Raw genomic sequence first — 19,857 nt, 5'->3', positions numbered from 1 at the left:
GTCCTCCCTTTGAGAACATCCGGGAGATTCCTCTGCCTGCACTGTCACGAAAAGTCGTCTTTCTGGTGGCAATCACATCTGCTCACAGAGTGTCTGAGTTTTGCGGTCCTATCTTGCCGCTACCCCTACCTGGTGGTTCATAGGGTTAAGGTGGTCTTGCGACCTCATCAATCCTTCCTTCTTAAGGTGGTGTCTGAAATCCATCTCCATGAGGGCATTGTTTTGCTTTCGCTGTGTGCGAATCCTATGCATCCTAAGGAGTTTGCCTTGCATTCCTTGGATGTTGTCAGGGCGATCGGGGTTACCTGTCGTCTACCGAATCCTTCAGAAAGTCGGATTCTCTTTTTGTCCTTCCTGGGGGCCTCGGAAGGGTATGGCTGCGTCTGCGGCAACCATTCCTGTCTGGTTCAGACTGAAGATTGTTATAGGCTTATTCGCCTAGGGAATGGGTTCCGCCCTTCCCTGTCACGGCACACTCTTCTGTGCAGGGGGTGCATCTTGGGCCTTTCACCATCAGGCGTCGGTGTCCCGGGTGTGCGAAGCTGCGACCTGATCGTCAGGGCACACCTTTACCAAGTTTACGAACTTGATATTTCGGCATCGGCAGATGCCCCCTTTGGCCGCAAAGTTCTGAGTGCGGCGGTACTTTGGGGGAGACATGGCGTTTTTAGCTTGTCCCCTCCTGTGGGGGTTTTTTCCCCCTTGGTTATTTTACCTTCCTGGGTTTGTTCACTCCTGTTGAGCTTTCCTGTTACCTAGTGGGTTACCTTTCTGGTTCAGATAAGGTTCTTTTATCTGACCTTGGGTGCTTCGTTACCTTGAGACAGTTGCGTTTCCCACCCCTCATGCCTATACTGCTTTGGGACATCCCATAAGTGAAGACTGTATGAGTGGGCGGCGACTGTCAGAGGACGTAAGAGAAAACTGAATTTTTGTAAAATCTTACCGTAAAATTCCTTTCTCTGAGTCCTCTGACTGACGCCGCCCCCACCCCTCTTTTGGGGTTCATGGACTATCTACTGCTTGCTACCAAGCTGAATTGGGAATGAGGCTAGCCAGGGGTATTGGACCATAGGGACAGCCCTCTGTAGGTGTGTCTATGCAAAGTTTTGTGTTTTTAACAAAATCTTCTGCCTAGCTTACTCCTGTGGATAAGAGGTCAATACCCATAAGTGAAGACTGTATGAGTGGGCGGCGACTGTCAGAGGACTCAGACTACCTGGGCGAGCTCCTGTTGTTTGGTTGAGCTCCATGTTGCCCAGTTGGCTAGGTTTAGCCTTTTGGAGTTGACGTTACTGTCTGGTTGTGTTTTTCCCACTCCTCATGCCTCTACTGCTTTGGGACGTCCCACTCAGCTCATGGAGATGAGGCTGCGTCTGTCGATGGATGATAGAGAAAATAAGATTTTTGTAAGATCTTACCGTAAAATATTTTTTTATGATGTCCATCGACAGACGCAACAGACCTCCTCTGTATGGGGATGGTTCTTTTGTCTTCGCTGCTTGCAAATAAACTGATGTGCTGGGCTGTGGCTGAGGCAGTGGGGGTTATGCCTGGAGGGACAGCCCCGTGGGCATGTACCAACTACTGCAGGTGGCACATGGACATCAGAGAAAAAGATTTTACGGTAAGATCTTACAAAAATCTTATTTTGCAGACCCTCAGGATAGCTGTCTGCCTGTACCTCCAATACAGGCAGAAAGATCTATGGACTACATTGCTACTCATTGAGAACTGCAAGCTGTCAGCCACAATGGCTGACAGAACTTGTAGGCATTCATTCACAGGAGACAGTGTGTGAAGCCCCACACAGCCGTGCTATTTTCAAATTGTCACAGCGGGTTTGGGAAGATGATCTCCCACCTGCTCTCATAGGGAGGGGGTTCAAGGGAAAAGCTGCAGATGCTGGAACATGTTCTATGTTCCACCCTAAATATGAGTGAAACAAAAAACATGTTCCAAAGCTGAACTTATCCTTTAATATGTGATTGTTTAATATGTTAACATATATTACTATGTTTTTAACACCCATCAAAACGCTCACCATCCCAAAAGGTAAACTTAGAAAGATAAACTTATGTTAGAGTACAGTGCAAGCTCTCTTTTTTTTTTTTTATGACTATTTAGCGCGTGCTGTGTCACAGGATCAGTAGTAGGTATTTACAGAGCACCAGGTTGCGAACAAACAGAATATTTTACACAGTGGGTTTATGGCCACCATGAGAAGCATAAGCGATGAGTTGCCTGTCCTATGATTTTTTTTTTTTATGCCTTGTTTTGTTTATTATTTTTTTAAAAAAGTTATCTTTACCTGCTCTGTGCAGTGGTTTTGCACAGATCAGCCCCGATCCTCCTCTTTTTGGGTTCACCACCGGCACTCCTGGCATCTTCCCCCTTGCCTATTGCCCCCATAACCAGACACTTGCTATGGGGTCACTCGTGCATGCTTGCTCCCTAACCCCTACTCGCCCCCCCTCACTGTCTGTTGACAGCAGGGGGAGCCAATGGCTACCACTGCTGTGTCTCAGCCAATAAGGATGGAGAGACCCGAGAGAGACGCTGTTCTGTGCACATCACTGGGTCAGGCTTGGATAAGTATTGGGGAGAAGATGCTGCACAGAGTTTTTTTTTTTACCTTTTTGCATAAAATGCATGAAGGTTAAAAAAAAACCTTCAACCTTTACAACTTAATTCCTTTCGTTTTGAATGGCATTTACCTCTAATTAATACCACATGTTATCTGTTATATATTTGTTATGTATTTGTGTGAATCTATGTCATGCTGCAGATTGCAGAGTCTTTAGCTTTTACTGAATGGTGACTTACCAGTAGAGAAAAAGATCTTCGATGATGCTGATTCTTTACAGAACATTAATGTTTAGACCTAGATAGTTCTCAGTCGAAAGCATATACAAGTGCTGCATATTTTGAGCACATGCTGCTTCCCCCCCATGCTGGCTTACTTAATGTCACACTATTTAATTTGTTATTGAGCTAAATAGGCAAATAATGCTATATTTTCATCTGAAAATTAATATTTAATTTGAATGTGCTTGTGCTTATTATTGTATTCTTCATTATGACTGATGCTGAAGATTCCTCAGCCATCGTACATGTGTTCTTCTGAAAGTAGATATTCGTTGTGGTGTTGTAGTTCAGTTTTAGAATATTCATTTTTAGATTAGCAATCCCTTTATGCTCTTCTTTCTCTCCAAGGCTGCAGTATAAACCATTACAAGACATTAGGGAGACAAAAGAGCAGGGCAGATCATGCCACAAAGCTTTTACAAATGTGAAAAGGCCATAAGTTTGATTTTAATGAAAGTTCAGTGCACTAAAAAAAAATGATGTATTTTTAGTTGGCATGTCAAATATATTTTTTTTTTAGTTTTTAATGGATTATGTGAGGAATAACAACTTTGGGACACAGGGTAGAATTTCCACAACAAGGACACAGACAACAATAAAAATCTAAAATAGATTCTAACCTTCTCTTCTCTAGGCAAAAGAAAAGAATAAAATATTGCGGATGTTGGACTTAAATTGCAGTCTACATGTGCAGATGGTAGGAGAGAGCAGAGTGAGCAGAAGAATGATGTACTCCAGCTGCTGTTTCATTGTTCATGCTGGGGGACTTTTTGTTCAAGTTGTGTTGTAGCTACAGTGAACGAGAGGGATCGGCACCATAAAACTAGCTCCACAGAATTACCAGTCCCTTTGACAAGTAAATCAGTCCCCATAAATGATTTAGACTATGTCATATTTTATTGATGAACACTCCTCTTGAAAATGCTACTTACCTACCTGTTACATTGATTCAGAGGTTTCAGTACTTTGAGTCACTGACTTGGAACAAGAATGCAGATGAGGAATCCTCACTTTTCTCTGATTTCATTAGCTGCATACACAGCCAGGTAATTCGCATTAATTTTCTTATGGTGGACAGCAATTGCCGTTTCTGTCTTTCTTGGATCATCAACTCTAAATAGGGCTTATGCAAACTAAATAATAATGGCATACCGTTTTTTGTTTAGGGCTCATTCTCACTAGTTGTGCCCTCTGAAGAACAATCTATGGTGGATCTCTTTTCCAAGGGTTTTTGACAGGTGGTGAGGAGGAGATATGTTTCCGCCTCACCACCCGATTCAACCCTACAATTGCCACGCCATAATCATGTGCATTCCATAGACCTGCATTAGTCCTGTTCGGTGGTGGTAACACTGAGAAAGCGACATGCTTTTTAATTTTTTGCCACAGCTTGTGTATAGATGTGAGCAGCTGCTTGTCATTGTTTAGGTCAGTGGGGGGATGTGTCTCGGCTTCCTGGTTTTACTGACCCTGGCCACATGTGCAAACAAAGCCTTAAAGTTGCATTAAACCCAAAGAAAAAAATGTATTATATTGCAGTTTTCTTAGATGTGGTGGCTGCATTTGCTTTCTTTTCATCTGTTGATTGTTTATTTTTCCTTTAACAAAGCAAGCTGTCCAGCAATAGTGGCAGTTAGATTAGACCACCATTTACCACTGACGGGTGCTTGTAATGATTAGCTTTTATTCAGTTATGTGAAACCTCTATCCCAAAAGGGAGAGAACGGTCCTTTTACTGCTTAAGAAGTGTTAGCTGGAGTTTGGCTTAAATTTGTTAGTCAAGTCAATCTAAATCGTTACTGCACTCAACACTTCCCCCTAGACATTGTTGCTGTCCAAATGTGTCTCTGCGGATCCTCTATCTAGAGCGGAGGCAAACTAAAGCTGGGTACACACTGAGTTTTTTTTATTCCACTAGCAGGCTGAACAAAAAAAAAACTCAGATTCCTGCATCCACACAGTGATGCAGGGATTTCCCCTGCTGTTCTATTGCATTCTGACAGCAGGGCTCCCACTCCACACCCAATCGGAGCACTGATCAGACAAAGGTGGCAGAGACTAAAGCCCCATACACACGGGCCAAATGCCGGGAGGCATCGGCTGATTCGATAGAAACTGGGCGACATTCGGCTCATGTGTACGGCAGCCGGTTGGCCAGCTTCTGTTGAAGGTTCACGACCGTAAAAGGTGTGCTGATCGGCTTCCCATCTGTGCTCTCAGCCAATAGCTAAGAGCCCTGACCCTGAGTGTTCTAGCAGGGGACCGTTTTCCTGTCAGAGATCACTGTACTAACATCGGATTGTTAGTACAGCAGGTCTGATCAGGGCTGTCAGTTTTTTTTTTTTCCATTAAACCTAGCTGGGTTGAATGAAAAAAAAACTAGCTGTATGTACTAGACTTTATTGAATGCTTTGTTTCCAGCAGGACCGTCCAACAGAAGCTAGTCTAATGATAAGCTTCAGTTGACCAGAGAGGGCTACACACAGAATAAAATTCCGTCTGGTTCCTGCTGAACCGATCCAAATTTTAATCTGTGTGTACGCAGCTTATGGCAAGAAATGTGTTACTGGTCACATCACCAGGTGAAAATATAAAGGAAAAAAAGCTTAAAAGCATGTTTTTTTTTACTGCCACTTTAACTCTCTTATAAATAATATACCTATACACACTGTGGTTCGTTTGTTTAGAAAATGAGAATAAGAAAATTATTTATGGTGACCAATTGGGTACCAGGTAGAACTTTTAGTGCACATTAGAAAATAAAAGGTAATAGGCCACTAGTTGCTTTGGGCTGTGCTCTCATTTACCAGTTCTAATAACTGATCATGTGGTCCTCTATATTTTTTTAAACAGTCAGGTTAAACTATTGCTGTCTCTTTCTCTTTGCAGCAAAAAGGATCCGGAGGTGAGGCACAAAGAACTACTAGAAGCTGTATCTGGACCCTTGCTAAAATATCTTGGGGAGAACATAAAAGACTTGGTTCTACAGAATGCTATGTGCACCATGATTACAAATATTTTACTGTATGCGCTCGGAGATCCACAGCCTGTCATGTCCGCCATTGGCAATATAGCTGCAGAAGATTTTGTGCCAGGTGGCACAGATGGAGAGGTATGGGCTTATATTTTTGTTTCAGTTCTAATTGTTAAGTTTGCAAAAGAGTGCCCATAGCTACTGGGTAGGTTTTATCAGATCAGGACTTTTTATCCAGGTTTCTTTGCTCTGATTTCTGTCAGTGGCATCAGTTTTACTTCACAGGTGCATTTTGCCTGCAGTTTAGTGCATTTTGACTTTTATTTCACCTGCTTCTAGCAGGTTTTACGTTCCCATAGAATTGTATGGTATTGAAAACGCCATTTTATATAAAAAAAAGCCTGTCGACACAGACCCTTAAGTGTGTGCCATTAAGAGATGTGAAGCATGTTTTACATCAGCAGAAATGTATACTACATTTTTTACAAAAATGTAAAGAAATTTGGTATTTAGCTTAAAGTATAACTAAAGGTAAGTTGTTTTAGTTTTGGATAGAGTAGAGATGAATAAGGACACTTGTCAGTTTTTATTGCTGTTTGTGCCCCCATTAAGGAGATTCACCCTCTCTATTCGTCCTGTTTACCATTTAACCATTGAAAATCAAAGTAAAAGAAAATCCCAAATTTTGGGTTGTCCCCAGAATAGTAATAGAGTGTAAATCTCTGACGGCGACAGGATAATGCGCTCTGTGAGCCCCCTGGAGGGCGCGCAGAGCGGCGATCGGTGCTGCGGTGTGTCACTCTGACACACCACATATCCGATCTCGGTAAAGAGGCTATGTAGGCTCTTTACCATGTGACCAGCTGTGTCCAATCGCAGCTGGTCACATAGTAAATAGGAAGTGCCGTTGATCGGCTTTCCTCAGTTCGTGCCTGAAAGGCACAAGTAGAGGAGAGCCGATCTGCGGCTCTCCTGACAGGGGGGTGGGTCTGCACTGGTAATCAGAGCATTGATTACCAGTGCAGACCCTTGATGGGGTGCCACTAGAACCCCCAGGGATGCCCACCATGGCCACCATGGATGGCAATCAGGGCTCAGGGAGCCTGCCAGTGTCCTCCCCATCAGTGCTGCCCACCAGTGCCCTCCCCATCAGTGCTGCCCATCATTGCCATCTATCAGTGCCGCCCACTAGTGCCCATTATTGCCCACCAGCGCTGCCTATCAGTGCCCATCAATGCCACCTATCAGTGCCGCCTATCAATGCCCACCAATGCTGAATATCAGTGCTACCCATCAGTGCCGCATATTAGTGCCACCCCAACAGTGCCTCATCAGTGCCTGTCAGTGTGGCCTCATCAGTGCAGGAAAAAACGTATCTATTTACAAAATTGTATAACAAACAAAAAAGAAAAAACCTTGCAGTGATCAAATACCACCAAAAGAAAGCTCTATATGTGGGGAAAAAATTGCATAAATTTGGTTTAGGTACAGTGTTGCATGACCGCGCAATTGTCATTCAAAATGCAACAGCGCTAAAAGCTGAAAATTGGCCTGGGCAGAAAGGGGGTGAAAGTGCCCTGTATTGAAGTGGTTAAGCAGTGACCTTGAGATTTAGGAAATTGTAGGTTGTTCACTAGCGGTGATCTCCAGTGTATATGTGTGTTTATTCATTTTGCAGCACAGTAGTTGCATGGACTGGAATACAGGTTTTTGGATTTTTATAACTGGAAGATTTATTTATTTTAAGTCATTGGGAAATTATCTTTCTATATGATGTGCACACAATGTTTATGGTTTAATTTGTAACACATTCACTGACATTTTATGCAAGAGGATTATTAAGTCTGCGCTGGATTTCTTATCTCATTCGTTTTATTTTTCTTGAGTTGTAGGTACACTGGTTAATTCTGGCATGGTGTAACTCCCATTACTCCTAAAATGTTTTTGCAGGCTTTTAAAAATTTCACTAAGGTAGTGCTTCATTTTTTAAATGTTTTTTACTTTAATAATAATTTACAACGATGTTGATTTTCTAGAACTGCTTAGATCATTCTGTTGACGAAAAACACAGGTTGTATGGTTGTATGGCCTGCAGATTTCACTATGGCAGCATCATGCATCACATCTAATTAGAATGCTTTTCAGGTTTTAGCTCAGTTGGCTTCTTTTCTGTCATTTCTTTCCACTTCCAATCCTCTCCCTTTGTTGTGTTAGTGAGATTTCCTTTTATGCATTTCGTTTTCACTATGAGTATTTTTACTGTATTGTGTGAGTATTTTACTGTAGATCCATAATGTAAGGCTATTTATTTCAAACCATAAATTGGTAAGTGTTTGATGTAGACTGGGTATTCCACTGGGGACTGAGTTTGATCTTTCTCATTGTGGTTCTTTAAAGCTTCACATTGCAGAACACGCCGCAGGTCACCTAGTGCTGAAATGGTTGTTAAAGCAAGACAAAGACTTAAAAGAACGTGGTAAAGAAGGTAAGATGACGCATGTAGAACGCTTCCATGTTTTATATTGATTATAAAGAGAGCAAAAAAGTGCAGCACACCTATAGCCTTTACAGTTGGAGCACACTTCTATTTCCCGATCTCCTGTTTCAGTTTTTAAAGGAAATTTATAATAGGATTTGGTCGGATTTATTTGCTTGTATTATATGTTTACAAGTGTAAATAATGAAAATGTTTTTTATTTATTATTTAAAAAATAGACATTTAATATCGATTCTCTCTTTCATGATCTAATATTTGTAGAGCATACTAGCAGTTGCTGCTCATTTCCTGTCTTAACCTGATTGAAACTTTTATAGCAAGCCCTAACAGCACAAAAAGAAAGGGGCTTATTCTAATGTATGTTTTTAATAGTAGATCAAACTACAGCCCTACAGTACACACTACATTTGAATATTCTCATTTATCACTGGAGCCAGAAGGTGGTACAATGGCGTCAGTTTACCACCATTGCTAATGCATTTCACCATTAGGGTGAAAATACAGTGCATCCGGAAAGTATTCACAGCGCTTCACTTTTTCCACATTTTTTTTATGTTACAGCCTTATTTCAAAATAGATTAAATTCATTATTTTCCTCAAAATTCTACAAACAATACCCCATAATGACAACATGAAAGGAATTTGTTTGAAAGATTTTCGCTCATGGCTCATCACCTGGCCAATACCATCCCTACAGTGAAGCATGGTGGTGACAGCATCATGCTGTGGGGATGTTTTTCAGCGGAATGAACTGGGAGACTAGTGAGGATCGAAGGAAAGATGAGTGCAGTAATGTACAGAGACATTCTGGATGAAAACCTGCTCCAGAGCACCGTGGACCTCAGACTGGGGTGAAGGTTCATCTTCCAATAGGACAACGACTTTAAGCACACAGCCAAGATAACAAAGGAGTGGCTACAGGACAACTCTTTGAATGTCTTTGAGTGGCCCAGCCAGAGCCCAGACTTGAACCCGTTTGAACATCTCTGGAGAGATCTGAAAATGGCTATGCACCGACGCTCCCCATCCAACCTGATGGAGCTTGAGAGGTCCTGCAAAGAAGAATGGAAAAAACTGACCAAAAATCGGTGTGCCAAGCTTGTAGCATCATACTCAAAAAGACTTGAGGCTGTAATTGGTGCAAAAGGTGCTTCAACAAAGTATTGAGCAAAGGCTGTGAATACTTATGTACTTGGGATTTTTTCCTTTTTTATTTTTAATTTGCAAAAATTTCAAACAAACTCCTTTCATGTTGTCATTATGGGATATTGTTTATAGAATTTTGAGGAAAATAATGAATTTAATCCATTTTGGAATCCTAACAAAATGTGGAAAAAGTGAAGAGCTGTGAATATTTTCTGGATGCACTACATTTTCATTCTAATAGTCACATGCATTAGCAAGGGTGGTAAACTGACGCCATTGTACCACCTTCTGACTCCAGTGATAAATGAGAATATTCAAATAAAATTCTTGTTTACCTGCCCAAAAATACATTTTTTAAATTGTTTTTAACCTAAAGTACGCCTGTGATGAGAAAAATAAGGGGGTTATCATTGCTGACCTTCTAAATATATTTGCCTGGCTATTATACTGTTCCAGTTGGCATAATTGTTTTTTTCTTTACTTTTACTTTATTTTTCCATATACAAAAAATGGTAAAAAGATTTTTTTTGTTCAAACATTCATATATACAATACTCCCAAATTCTCCTTCAAATGTGATCCCAGTTTTTTTCCCATTTTTCGATGGAAAGTGGCATAATTTCTTTCGAAGTCACTAACCTGCTACAGGAACACAATCTAGACAGTCAGAAATATCAGAAGTCCGTATCTGTCTGCTTTTCCAGAGCAGTGGGTCAGCATGACAGCCTGGCAGCTAGTGATTTCAGAAGGCAAGGTCATCTATGACGGCCTCTAAATTTTCATTGCTATTATTCCATAGTTTGACTTCTTGGTCCCCATTAATCTTCACTTTTAACTTCCATCACTAGGTGCTGGTTCCTTTGAAATTTGTAGGTAAATCTGACACCTGGCAGGATAAAGTCAGAAACCTAGAGGAAGTGACTGAGACTGTCAGGCAGGGAACTGAGAGCATAAAAGTCAGTTTAATTCAGACATCACATTTGTCTTCCTTTCCTCTGATGGATAAGGGGATTTATTTATTTCTTATAAATCTGGCAGCATTTCATACCACCTAGGTCTCGTTCACACTAAATGCTCCATTTTGCTGTCAGTTTAGTTACAGTGAGCTTCTGTGTGAGAGGCAGTATAATACGCGTTTCAGCGCATTGCATGGTATAATTTTTTTTTTTTACTTTAGGTTTCTGCTGTGAATCTGAAACATTTTACCGCAGTGCACCTAGAGTCACTACATGTCTGCATTTTACCGCAGCTCACCACACACCTTCTGGCTGTGCTGCAGTGTGAATGGGGCACAAAGAAAGCAATTGTTTTTTTATGTTCCCTAGTGATAACTGTTGTTCAGTACAGAAAAAGGACAGTCACCGTTCTGTGCTTGAACAAGCTCTTAGAAAGTCCTGTCATATAACAACAGAACTGCTGCCTTGCAGCACTAGATTCCTTGGTTTGATTCCCAGCCAATGAATGCATGTTCTCCCAGTGCTTGCGTGGGTTTCCTGTGAGTACTCTGATTTCCTCCCACACTCCAAAGACTGTAGGGTAATTGGCTCTTGTCTAAATTGGCCCTAGTATGGGCTTATGCATATATGGAATGCATGTAAGATAGAGTTTTTGCGGGTGGAGACTAATATGAATGGAAAGCTATACAAAGTGCATGACCTGTAAAAAAAAAAAAAATGTAACCTATATCCACATGGTAGGAAAGTAGCATATTAATCAAGCATAACATGTTCTAATTACCTAGAAAGCTCCTATCAGTTAGCCACACAGAGGAGAATAGAGTTCATTGGTCAGTCAGCCAAAAGTTCCCTTTGGTTTACTGAGGGTGAAATAATAGAATTAACAATCTGGCGATACACTAGTAGAATTTCTTCGGAAATTTTTCGTTTGATTGTTTAATTTTCTAATCATTAGTGGGGTCAAATGGACATGAATTTTCTACCACACTGGTGAGAAAATTCAAAGGAGCAGGATGGAAAATTTTTCTCGAACAAACAAATTCGAACAGTGAATGTGGTCTCCGTTTGGGAGGGTTTTTTGTTCACACCAAAATCGAATGTTAAAAGCAAACTTTTTTGAAGAACATTCAAAGGACCTTTGTCATGTCATCAAATGTAGAGGCAGAATAATGATTTAAGCTGGAGTGCTTTTTTTTGTAATTTGCTTTTTGTATTTCTCAATTTTGTGGGGGGGGGGGGGGGGGGCTGCTTTGTTTTTTGTCGCTTGAAGCATAAAGTTGGGGAAAATGTTTAATTACCTTGTTATTAATTCAGATTGTTTTGTACCAGAATCATAGTGTCTTAAAGTATCCAAAATGAAGAAAAAAAATGCCCTTAGTTTTAGAGTAAGGTAGGATTGTAACCCTTGTCAGTTTTATATTTGCCATCTGTGTTCTTATTAGGGAGATTTCCCTTAACTCTAGGACGTTAGAGGAAATGCCTCCAAAATGGGCAAATCCATGGTAGTCCCCAGGGTTGGAAGAACTAGTGTCCGTCCCCATTTTAAGATTTACCCTCTATTACTGATTTAGGGACAACTCAGAATTTGGGATTTTCTTTTACTTTCACTTTCAGTGAATATAATAAACATGACAAAAAGCGAGGGTGACTCTCCCTAACAGGGACAAAGACCGCAATGAAAAACCTGACAGGTGTTCCTATCCCTTCCCACTCTATTCAAAACTAAAAAAAAGTTTTTGCCTTTAGTTCTACTTTATTCATACAGCACAGAATACGATCTTGGCCATAACCATGGGTTATATGCAACTACTTTAATGAGATTGGACTCTAGCAAAAAGAAAGCTGCAGGAACATTATCTAATATAAACTCTCCCAGCTAGTCTCAGTTTTTTGCCAATGATTAGGTTATGAAGCCAGGATGCGGTTGGTCCAAATATACATCCTGTCAAGAATAGACATCTGCCACTGTAAGTTACAGGGCTTCACCCTACTCTCTCAATAGCAGTGAAGGTGAACATATTGGGTGAATATATTGCACCACACGTGGCAGATCATCAAAGGGGCAAGGGGTTAGAAGGGCTCAATAGCTCAGACTCCCCTTACAGCCTTGTGTGATGGGGGAAGAGGGTTTGGCAATAGTATTTCTACAAGCTCCACTGGAACTTCAGCCGCAAACCCTTCCGCCTATCTGCCTAGAGAGGAGTTTTCTCCCACCATGCCTAGGTTTATGGGCAGGATCTCAGTAGTTTTGAAGGCCGTAGATTGCAAGGGTCCTGAGAAGGGGGAAGAACAGGAAGATTCCCCTCCCCCTTTCCCTTATTCAGATCCATCACAACTGCCATGCAAGGATTGCCTTGATCGGCTGCGGCTGGGATTTCTTTCAAACCTTATGCCTCGTACACACGATAAGGCTATCAAACGAATTCTCTTCTGTTTACTCACCCCCCCCCCCTCCACCTCACAGCACAAACTTTGAAAGGAGTGCCGGTCAGCATGTCACAGCATGGACACAGGAACATACAGCCCAGGCAGCTCCCCTGCTCCATCCTCCACCAGAAAACCTCCCGCTCCTACTGCTCTGTCACGTTGAGGCTACCGGGGGGGGGGGGGGCTGACCTTACCTTGCTGACCCCTCCTGCTCCATGTAGATTGGCTCTGGGGAGAGGAAGGCCACCCCCCGCACCCTGCTCTAGCATTGGTAGGGAGGAGGAGGGGACAGTGGCCAATTGAGGAGAGGAGCCCAGCCCTGACTATGTCATTCACAGCCGAACATCGGACTCCCGTCTGGTTCCAGTGAAACCACGAAGACCAGCTGGTAAGAGAGAGAAGTATCCGCTGACGGTGCCCAGAGCTGCATGTCTGGGGTGTCGGGCAATGGGAGTTGCAGTGAGTGGGCTGACAGGTGCCAGGATGCAGTTATTGGTCGCCATAGTGACCTGGTCCCCTGGGATTTGTCGAGCCCTGTGTTATACCATAAGAGACAGGAACCAGTGAGTCCAGTTTAATTGCCCAAAGGCACTTTTAACCACTTTCCTCCAAAATGGTACCAATGCCCAGCACTGTCACCGGCAGGGACTGGAAAGCTCCCGATGCATACTGCGATTGGGAGCTTTCTGATCACGGGACAGCCAATCACAGTGGTCACACCACCCGAATGGCCAGCTCTGCGTTCCGGCATTTAGAAGCTCTTGGTGGGCCGGGTGACAGGAAAGGGTTAAGGAGTCAGAATTCTGTTTCAAAATATGCCAAAAAAAACTTTAAGGTGTGTTGTTTTTTTTTTTTTTTTTTTTGTCTGCTTAAGCTTTTTATTATTTTACTTAAGCATGCTAGAAATGTTGATTTTGCCCCAGACTGCCCACTGTAGTCTTCATGCCTGTTATTCACATTCTAATATTGTGCTGGGATAGAGCAGGGATTCCCAAACTAGAGCCCTGCACCTGTTGCAGAACTACACATCCCATGAGGCATTGTAAAACTCTGACATTCACATACATGACTAGGCATGATGGGAATTGTAGTTCCTGAACAACTGCAGGGCCATAGTTTGGGAATCCCTGTGCTAGAGATTTAGTATTCACATGTATTTATTTTAGCCTTAGCAAGATTGGTTGCTTGTTCTGTAGACAGTAACTAATATTATATTTAAACTTCCATTTTTTTTTTGCCGTGTATCAGAGGATCTGTAAGTGAAGAAATACACAAGTTCTGATCTGCTTTTTCCCCCTTCACAGGTTGCTTTGCTAGAACGTTAGTAGATTGTGTGGGCCTCAAGAAACTGAGTAGCTGGGCACAAGTGAATAGAGGGGCTATAGTACTTTGCTGGTAAGAAAAACACAATTGCTTACAAATTTCTATACATTTTATACTTTGCTTCTGTTTTTCTATTCTTATGTCTGAAAATATGCATAAACTGGCTATACACCAGTTTGTGAGTTCTACAATCCTCTTTAGATCCACCAAAACCATAAATTATAGGGCCTACCTTAACGGTCCATTCACGCCTGGTCCACTGCAGTGCATTAAACCCATGTGTAGTCTACCCATTACACCACAATGAACCAAAAATTATGCAGGCAACATTTTTGGCAGCATCTGTCAGTGCATTACTGCACATTGGGTGTCGATGGTCTGTTGGGTGTAAATGGACCCTAACTGTCCATTGAATTCTTATCTAATAGGGCAGGTCCTTGTTCTTACATGGTTGTTGGTAGATCCGAAAGAGCTTATACAGTCAGATTGTAACCTGTTTGGCCAGATTTAGAAATCATACTGACTAATAGGAATTAATGTGTACGGTACTATTGCAAAATGTATGCACTTACTACCAGACATATTGAACATGAAATCATATTAAAGGGCTGCATATCAATAATCTGATTGAAAGTTGGCAGATATTTTATGAATACTATGGTTATCACAGTTTGTAAATGAAGTATCATACCTAACTATGCACCAGCAAGTTTGATCACTGCCTTACTTCCCTAGTATTATAAGAACACCACTGAGAAAAAGTTCTGGGACGTTTTAGGTGCTACAATCGATCTATTACACATACTGCAATGAATTTAAAAAACAATCTTTTTATTGTTACAAAAATATAAAAGAGTTGGGTGCATATCACAGTTGCTGCAAAAAAAAAGTGAATTGTAACAGTGGGCAATTTCCATGTACAATACCCCACCAGTCAGAACTCTCCATGTATGAGATAGTTAGATCACTTTATCTCAAGCTGATTTTGATGATGAGATTGGGGTTATATACAACACAATTCCCAAATCAAACAAATTGTTTTGTGAGAAAATGTGGACAGCATATCTAACATTTCAAAAAGAAGTATAACATTAGTGATATACCAGTTCATATCCTTACATGATATATCAAAGATTTATATAGTAACTTACATATGTCTAACCGATAAAGCATCCAAACCTACTTTTCATTCAAAGGGAGATAATAGGGTACTTAAAAAGAGGGGTCCAAGGCTTCTGAGACTGTAATTCTAAATGTGTTTTGTTTATATTAGGACTTATCATTTAAGTTCCATGCAGAACAGGTAAAATTGGGGATAACCATTTTTTTAAATATATAAAGATCTTGGGGTTGGTACACTTTAATTGAGATAAGGCTCATATATATATATATATATATATATATATATATATATATATATTATTTGAACCAGATTAGGGTTGGTACACTTTAATTGAGATAATAAGGCTCATATATATATATAAAAACACTTTTACCAAAGCTGTCAGACTCTCTTGGAGGTTTTCAGCTTGTGTGTTTTCACTTGCAGAATACCCCCAAAAATACATAGAAGACATGATTCTGTCCACCTTAAAATACCATTTGTGGGCTTCGACCTTTAAGCATGACACTAATCAAGTACTTTGGGGACCTGTCTCTTAATTTCTCTCTTAAATTGCAGCAGTATATAGCCACCTAATATAAATGAATTGCTTGTGTATTTGTGTTGGTTTGTTTTGTGCATGTGTCTAAATATACATACACAGTCACACATTCTATATTTATAATTCATACACATGCACATACTGTACATCTATAGGTTGTTTCAGTATGCACATTTTTCCAGATCAATATCTGTGTGCTGGTATTCCAGATAGATTATTCAACCTGTACATCAGCTTTTATCATGTGTCATGAACAAGAGCACAAGCCTTGTTAATTCCCTCTTCTTTAGATTGTACCGTTCACCTTTTTCTAATCCTCGTTAAGAATGGCTGACTGGCTTTTTACAAGGTGATTGACTCCTAGGAGAAACCTTTGCAGCTCGGATACTACAGTTAATAAGCCCAGTAGCTTGACTTGTAATGAAGCACATCCTGGTAGGAATGTAATGGTCATTGTTCAGTGATTCTGTCAATGTAATCACCTACTCCTCTTATTCCAGTGTATATGGTTTAGTAGTAGGTCATTAGTTTTGCCTCTTTTGGATTTAGTTCTTTGTTTCCTGATTACTGCAAATCAATAAACCTGTGCACTGTCACTATCCTTTCTGTTGTCTGATCAGAGATTTAAGTCCTTCCTTAAAAAAAAAATTTCTGCACTTCAGACTTTATCTTTTTTTTTTTTTTTTAAAGGGGAATTTGATTTTTTTTTTAAACAATACAGTAAACAAGAACAGTATGTGACCACTCAGTAAAGTAATATAGTATAGGAATACAATTGGACTATCCATCATAAGGACATCATGCAGTAGTCTGTACAAGCCAGGAATTTACAAATACTTTATCCACTGGTGGATAAAATATAGTACAATTGTTACCCAGAACAATTGCAATATTTGACATGTAATCGCCATTTGAGAAAAAAAAGAAAAAGATAAAAAGCTTTTATAATAAACCCAATACCGTGTCTGAACTGTCCATGGTGCTTCTCCTTGCATGCATACAAACATAATCTTTACAAATTAAGCGATGTTGGATTCAATTTTTTTTTTCCAGAGCTATAGTATTTCATGTGTCTAGCCAGGGGAACCAGAGTTTCTTAAATTGGTTTGGATTTGTAAGGTATATAATATTTACAGTGTAAATATTTCAACTCCTACATAGTTCTAGTTCATCCAGATGAAAAAAGACACAAGTCCATCTAGTTCAACCAATAAAAGGGGAAATATACACAATCCATTACCCACAGTTGATCCAGAGGAAGGCAAAAAAAAAAACCCAGCAAAGAATGGTCCAGTTAGCTTTACCTAATAATAATGTTAGTATCCAGTTATATTATGTACATTTGGGAAAGAATCCAGGCCTTTTTTTTAAAGCAATCCACTGAGCTGGCCAGAACCAGACACTCAGTTTCTTTATCTTTAGAGAATATAACATAAGTGATATGTGTTCCCAATAGATCTTGACCGGCCTCTTCAGACAGACCTGGTAGATCCCCTTGCCAATGTGCTTTAGTTATAGCAAGTCTGTTTGTTTTAGAGTGCAACAAAACCAAGTAATAGGTTGATCTCTGCTTTTTGGTGACCTGGCTAGAGGAGTCATTTCTTCAATTTGGAAGTGCTAATATTGAATACAGCAGTGGCATGTCCAATTTGCAAGTAGCAAAAATATGCAGGGTTGAGTATGCCCCAATATCTGAGGAGGATTGGAAGGTTACTGCACAATACTAATGGCATGAATAATGAGATTAAATAATTTTGAACGTTACTGCATGTACAGTGTAGTGTTCCCTTTTAAGGTTGTCCTATTAAAAACAAAAAGGTCTGCACTGTTCGTAACTTGCTTCCAGCTCTCTTCTGGCTGTAGGTTCCATTCCAGTGCTAGATTAAAACTGGTTGGGGGGTGCATGTGGCAGGTACTGTGTCCTGTTATCTCCCCTAGAGACCAGTTACACAAGTAGTGGGTCTAAAGGAAGAATAGTCTAGTTTAAAAAAAAAAAACAAAAAGGGATAAAATGTCTGTTGCCACTAATAGTGGTGTATTTTACCAGTTGCAGACATTAGGCATGCTACATACACCCCTAAAATACTTTCATCAAAAGTACACATGATATATGTAACATGCCCTGTCCGTCATCCACTGCTTTTGCTCACTCCACCGTTTTTAGCAGAAATTGTCAGCAATCAAAATAAATAACATGTGGGACTTGCTGAGTAACACCGTTTGTAAACACTGTTTAGAAGTGTAATTCAGAGCCGGTTCACACTACTCCAACTCAAAGTTGCCCCGACAAGTCGGAGTAGTGTGAACCGGCTCTCAGACCCCATTCATACTACCGTGACTTGTCAGGCGACTGGTCAGCCTGACAAGTCGCGGTCCATTGTGTGCTACAGGAACCGTTCTAATAGGAGCGAGAAAAAGGTTCCTGTACTACTTCGGGGCGACATCGGAGCGACTTGCATAGACATTCATTATATGAAGTCTGTGCAAGTCGCGCCGAAGTCGCGGTGCACGCGACTTCACAGGTCGCCCCTGAAGTCGTGCCGCGTTAGTGTGAACCGGCACTTAGAGTAATAAAGTAACATTGTTAGTTAAAGCAAACTTATAATAAAACAAAAAATATAACAAAATCTCTTCCTATTTAACCCTTAACAGCTAGTTCTCCCCAATCAATCAATTCCTTCCCCCACCAACTTAACCTTAAACCTTAATATTATAACTTTTGTTAATAATTTGTAGTATTAAACTAAAAAGATATGTAAATTTGAAACAAAATGGCTTTATTTCATATATAAATAACTTGCCTGGTACTAGAAACATTTTACATCTTTTTGTTGATAGCTTGCATAGAAAAAAATATATATTTTTTTCAGACCATTATCAAAAAATTCTTGTTTGTTAAAAAAAAAACTTAATTAGGGAAGCTGAATAATTTTTAAATTGTATATATTTTATATATTAAAATAATAATACCCTCTTATATAATGTAAGCTCTAATGATCAGGGCCCTCTGATTCCTACTGTATTAAAGTGTATTGTAGTTGTACTGTCTACCCTCAAGTTGTAAAGCGCTGTAAACTGTGGGCTGGATAAACAATCATTGCAGTGTTCTTGTATAACAGAAATAACAAAACAATGAAGTTTGCTTTCCATTGTTTTCATAAGTGTGATACATTTATGGTTCATTTGATGTATTAGGATGTATTTTTTTATCTACATATAGTCATATTTCCTCCTTGTTTTAGCCTTCTTCAGAGTTCAGATGAGGAAGTGGCTGCTGAAGTGAAAAATGGACTCAAAGGCCTTGTGGGTAAAGCAGAAGACTCTAAAAACTCAAAAGCAATCAAGGCGCTGACAGAAATCTTAAATTCTCCCTAGATTTGGTACTTCTTTCTGCTGTTTAACTGAATAATTGCCTGTGTAAAAGCTGTACACATAATATGCTAATCACTATGAATAGAACTGCCAAAAAGTTTTATATTTATAAATAAACCCTCCTTTACGTTTTTATGGTTTGGTATTTTTTTATATCCATATGGTTTTTTAGCCTGCATGAACATGTTACTAGTGGTGGAGGATCATAAAATTCAACCATTTAAAAAACTTGGTTCAGACTTGTGTATGAACTGTTCATTTGTAGGCAAGAACAGGACCTCCTTGCACCAGCTACACACAGCAGATACAGCCGGTTACAAAAAGAAGTATTGAACACACCACCATTTTTCCATTTTTAAGTTTTATGTGTAATAAAAATAGAATGACACCGGGAAAATGTATTGAACACATGAAGAAAGGGAGGTGCAAAAAGGCACGGAAAGCCAAGACAGCAGCTGAAATCGATCCGTAATTGGAAAGCAACCCTACCCCTTTTCGGTGCAAATTAATATCAGCTGGTTCAGTCTCAACTGATGGCCTAAAAAAAGGTGTCTCATTACCAAGATGTCACACGCTAAACCTCTCATGATGGGTAAAAGCAAAGCGCTCTCTCAAGACTTTAGCAACATTA

At 40.3% G+C, this 19,857-nt stretch overlaps 1 protein-coding gene across 1 annotated transcript in view; it reads left to right on the top strand.

Annotated features, from left to right (window-relative positions):
- PUM3 (pumilio RNA binding family member 3) overlaps nt 1-19,358 on the top strand; it is a 130,812-nt gene extending 111,454 nt beyond the window's left edge. The window contains exons 14-17 of the mRNA XM_082244197.1: nt 5,758-5,980; nt 8,240-8,327; nt 14,172-14,262; nt 19,097-19,358. Coding sequence (XP_082100323.1) covers nt 5,758-5,980; nt 8,240-8,327; nt 14,172-14,262; nt 19,097-19,229 — 535 coding nt within the window. The 3' untranslated portion in view covers nt 19,230-19,358. The remainder of the gene's footprint in view (nt 1-5,757; nt 5,981-8,239; nt 8,328-14,171; nt 14,263-19,096) is intronic.
- The last annotated feature ends 499 nt before the right edge of the window (nt 19,359-19,857 follow it).

Source organism: Pelophylax lessonae, assembly GCF_965119305.1.
Source record: "Pelophylax lessonae genome assembly, chromosome: 1".
Taxonomy (NCBI): domain Eukaryota; kingdom Metazoa; phylum Chordata; class Amphibia; order Anura; family Ranidae; genus Pelophylax; species Pelophylax lessonae.
Note: the sequence above shows the minus strand (reverse complement) of the source record. Positions and strands in the feature narration are given on the sequence as shown.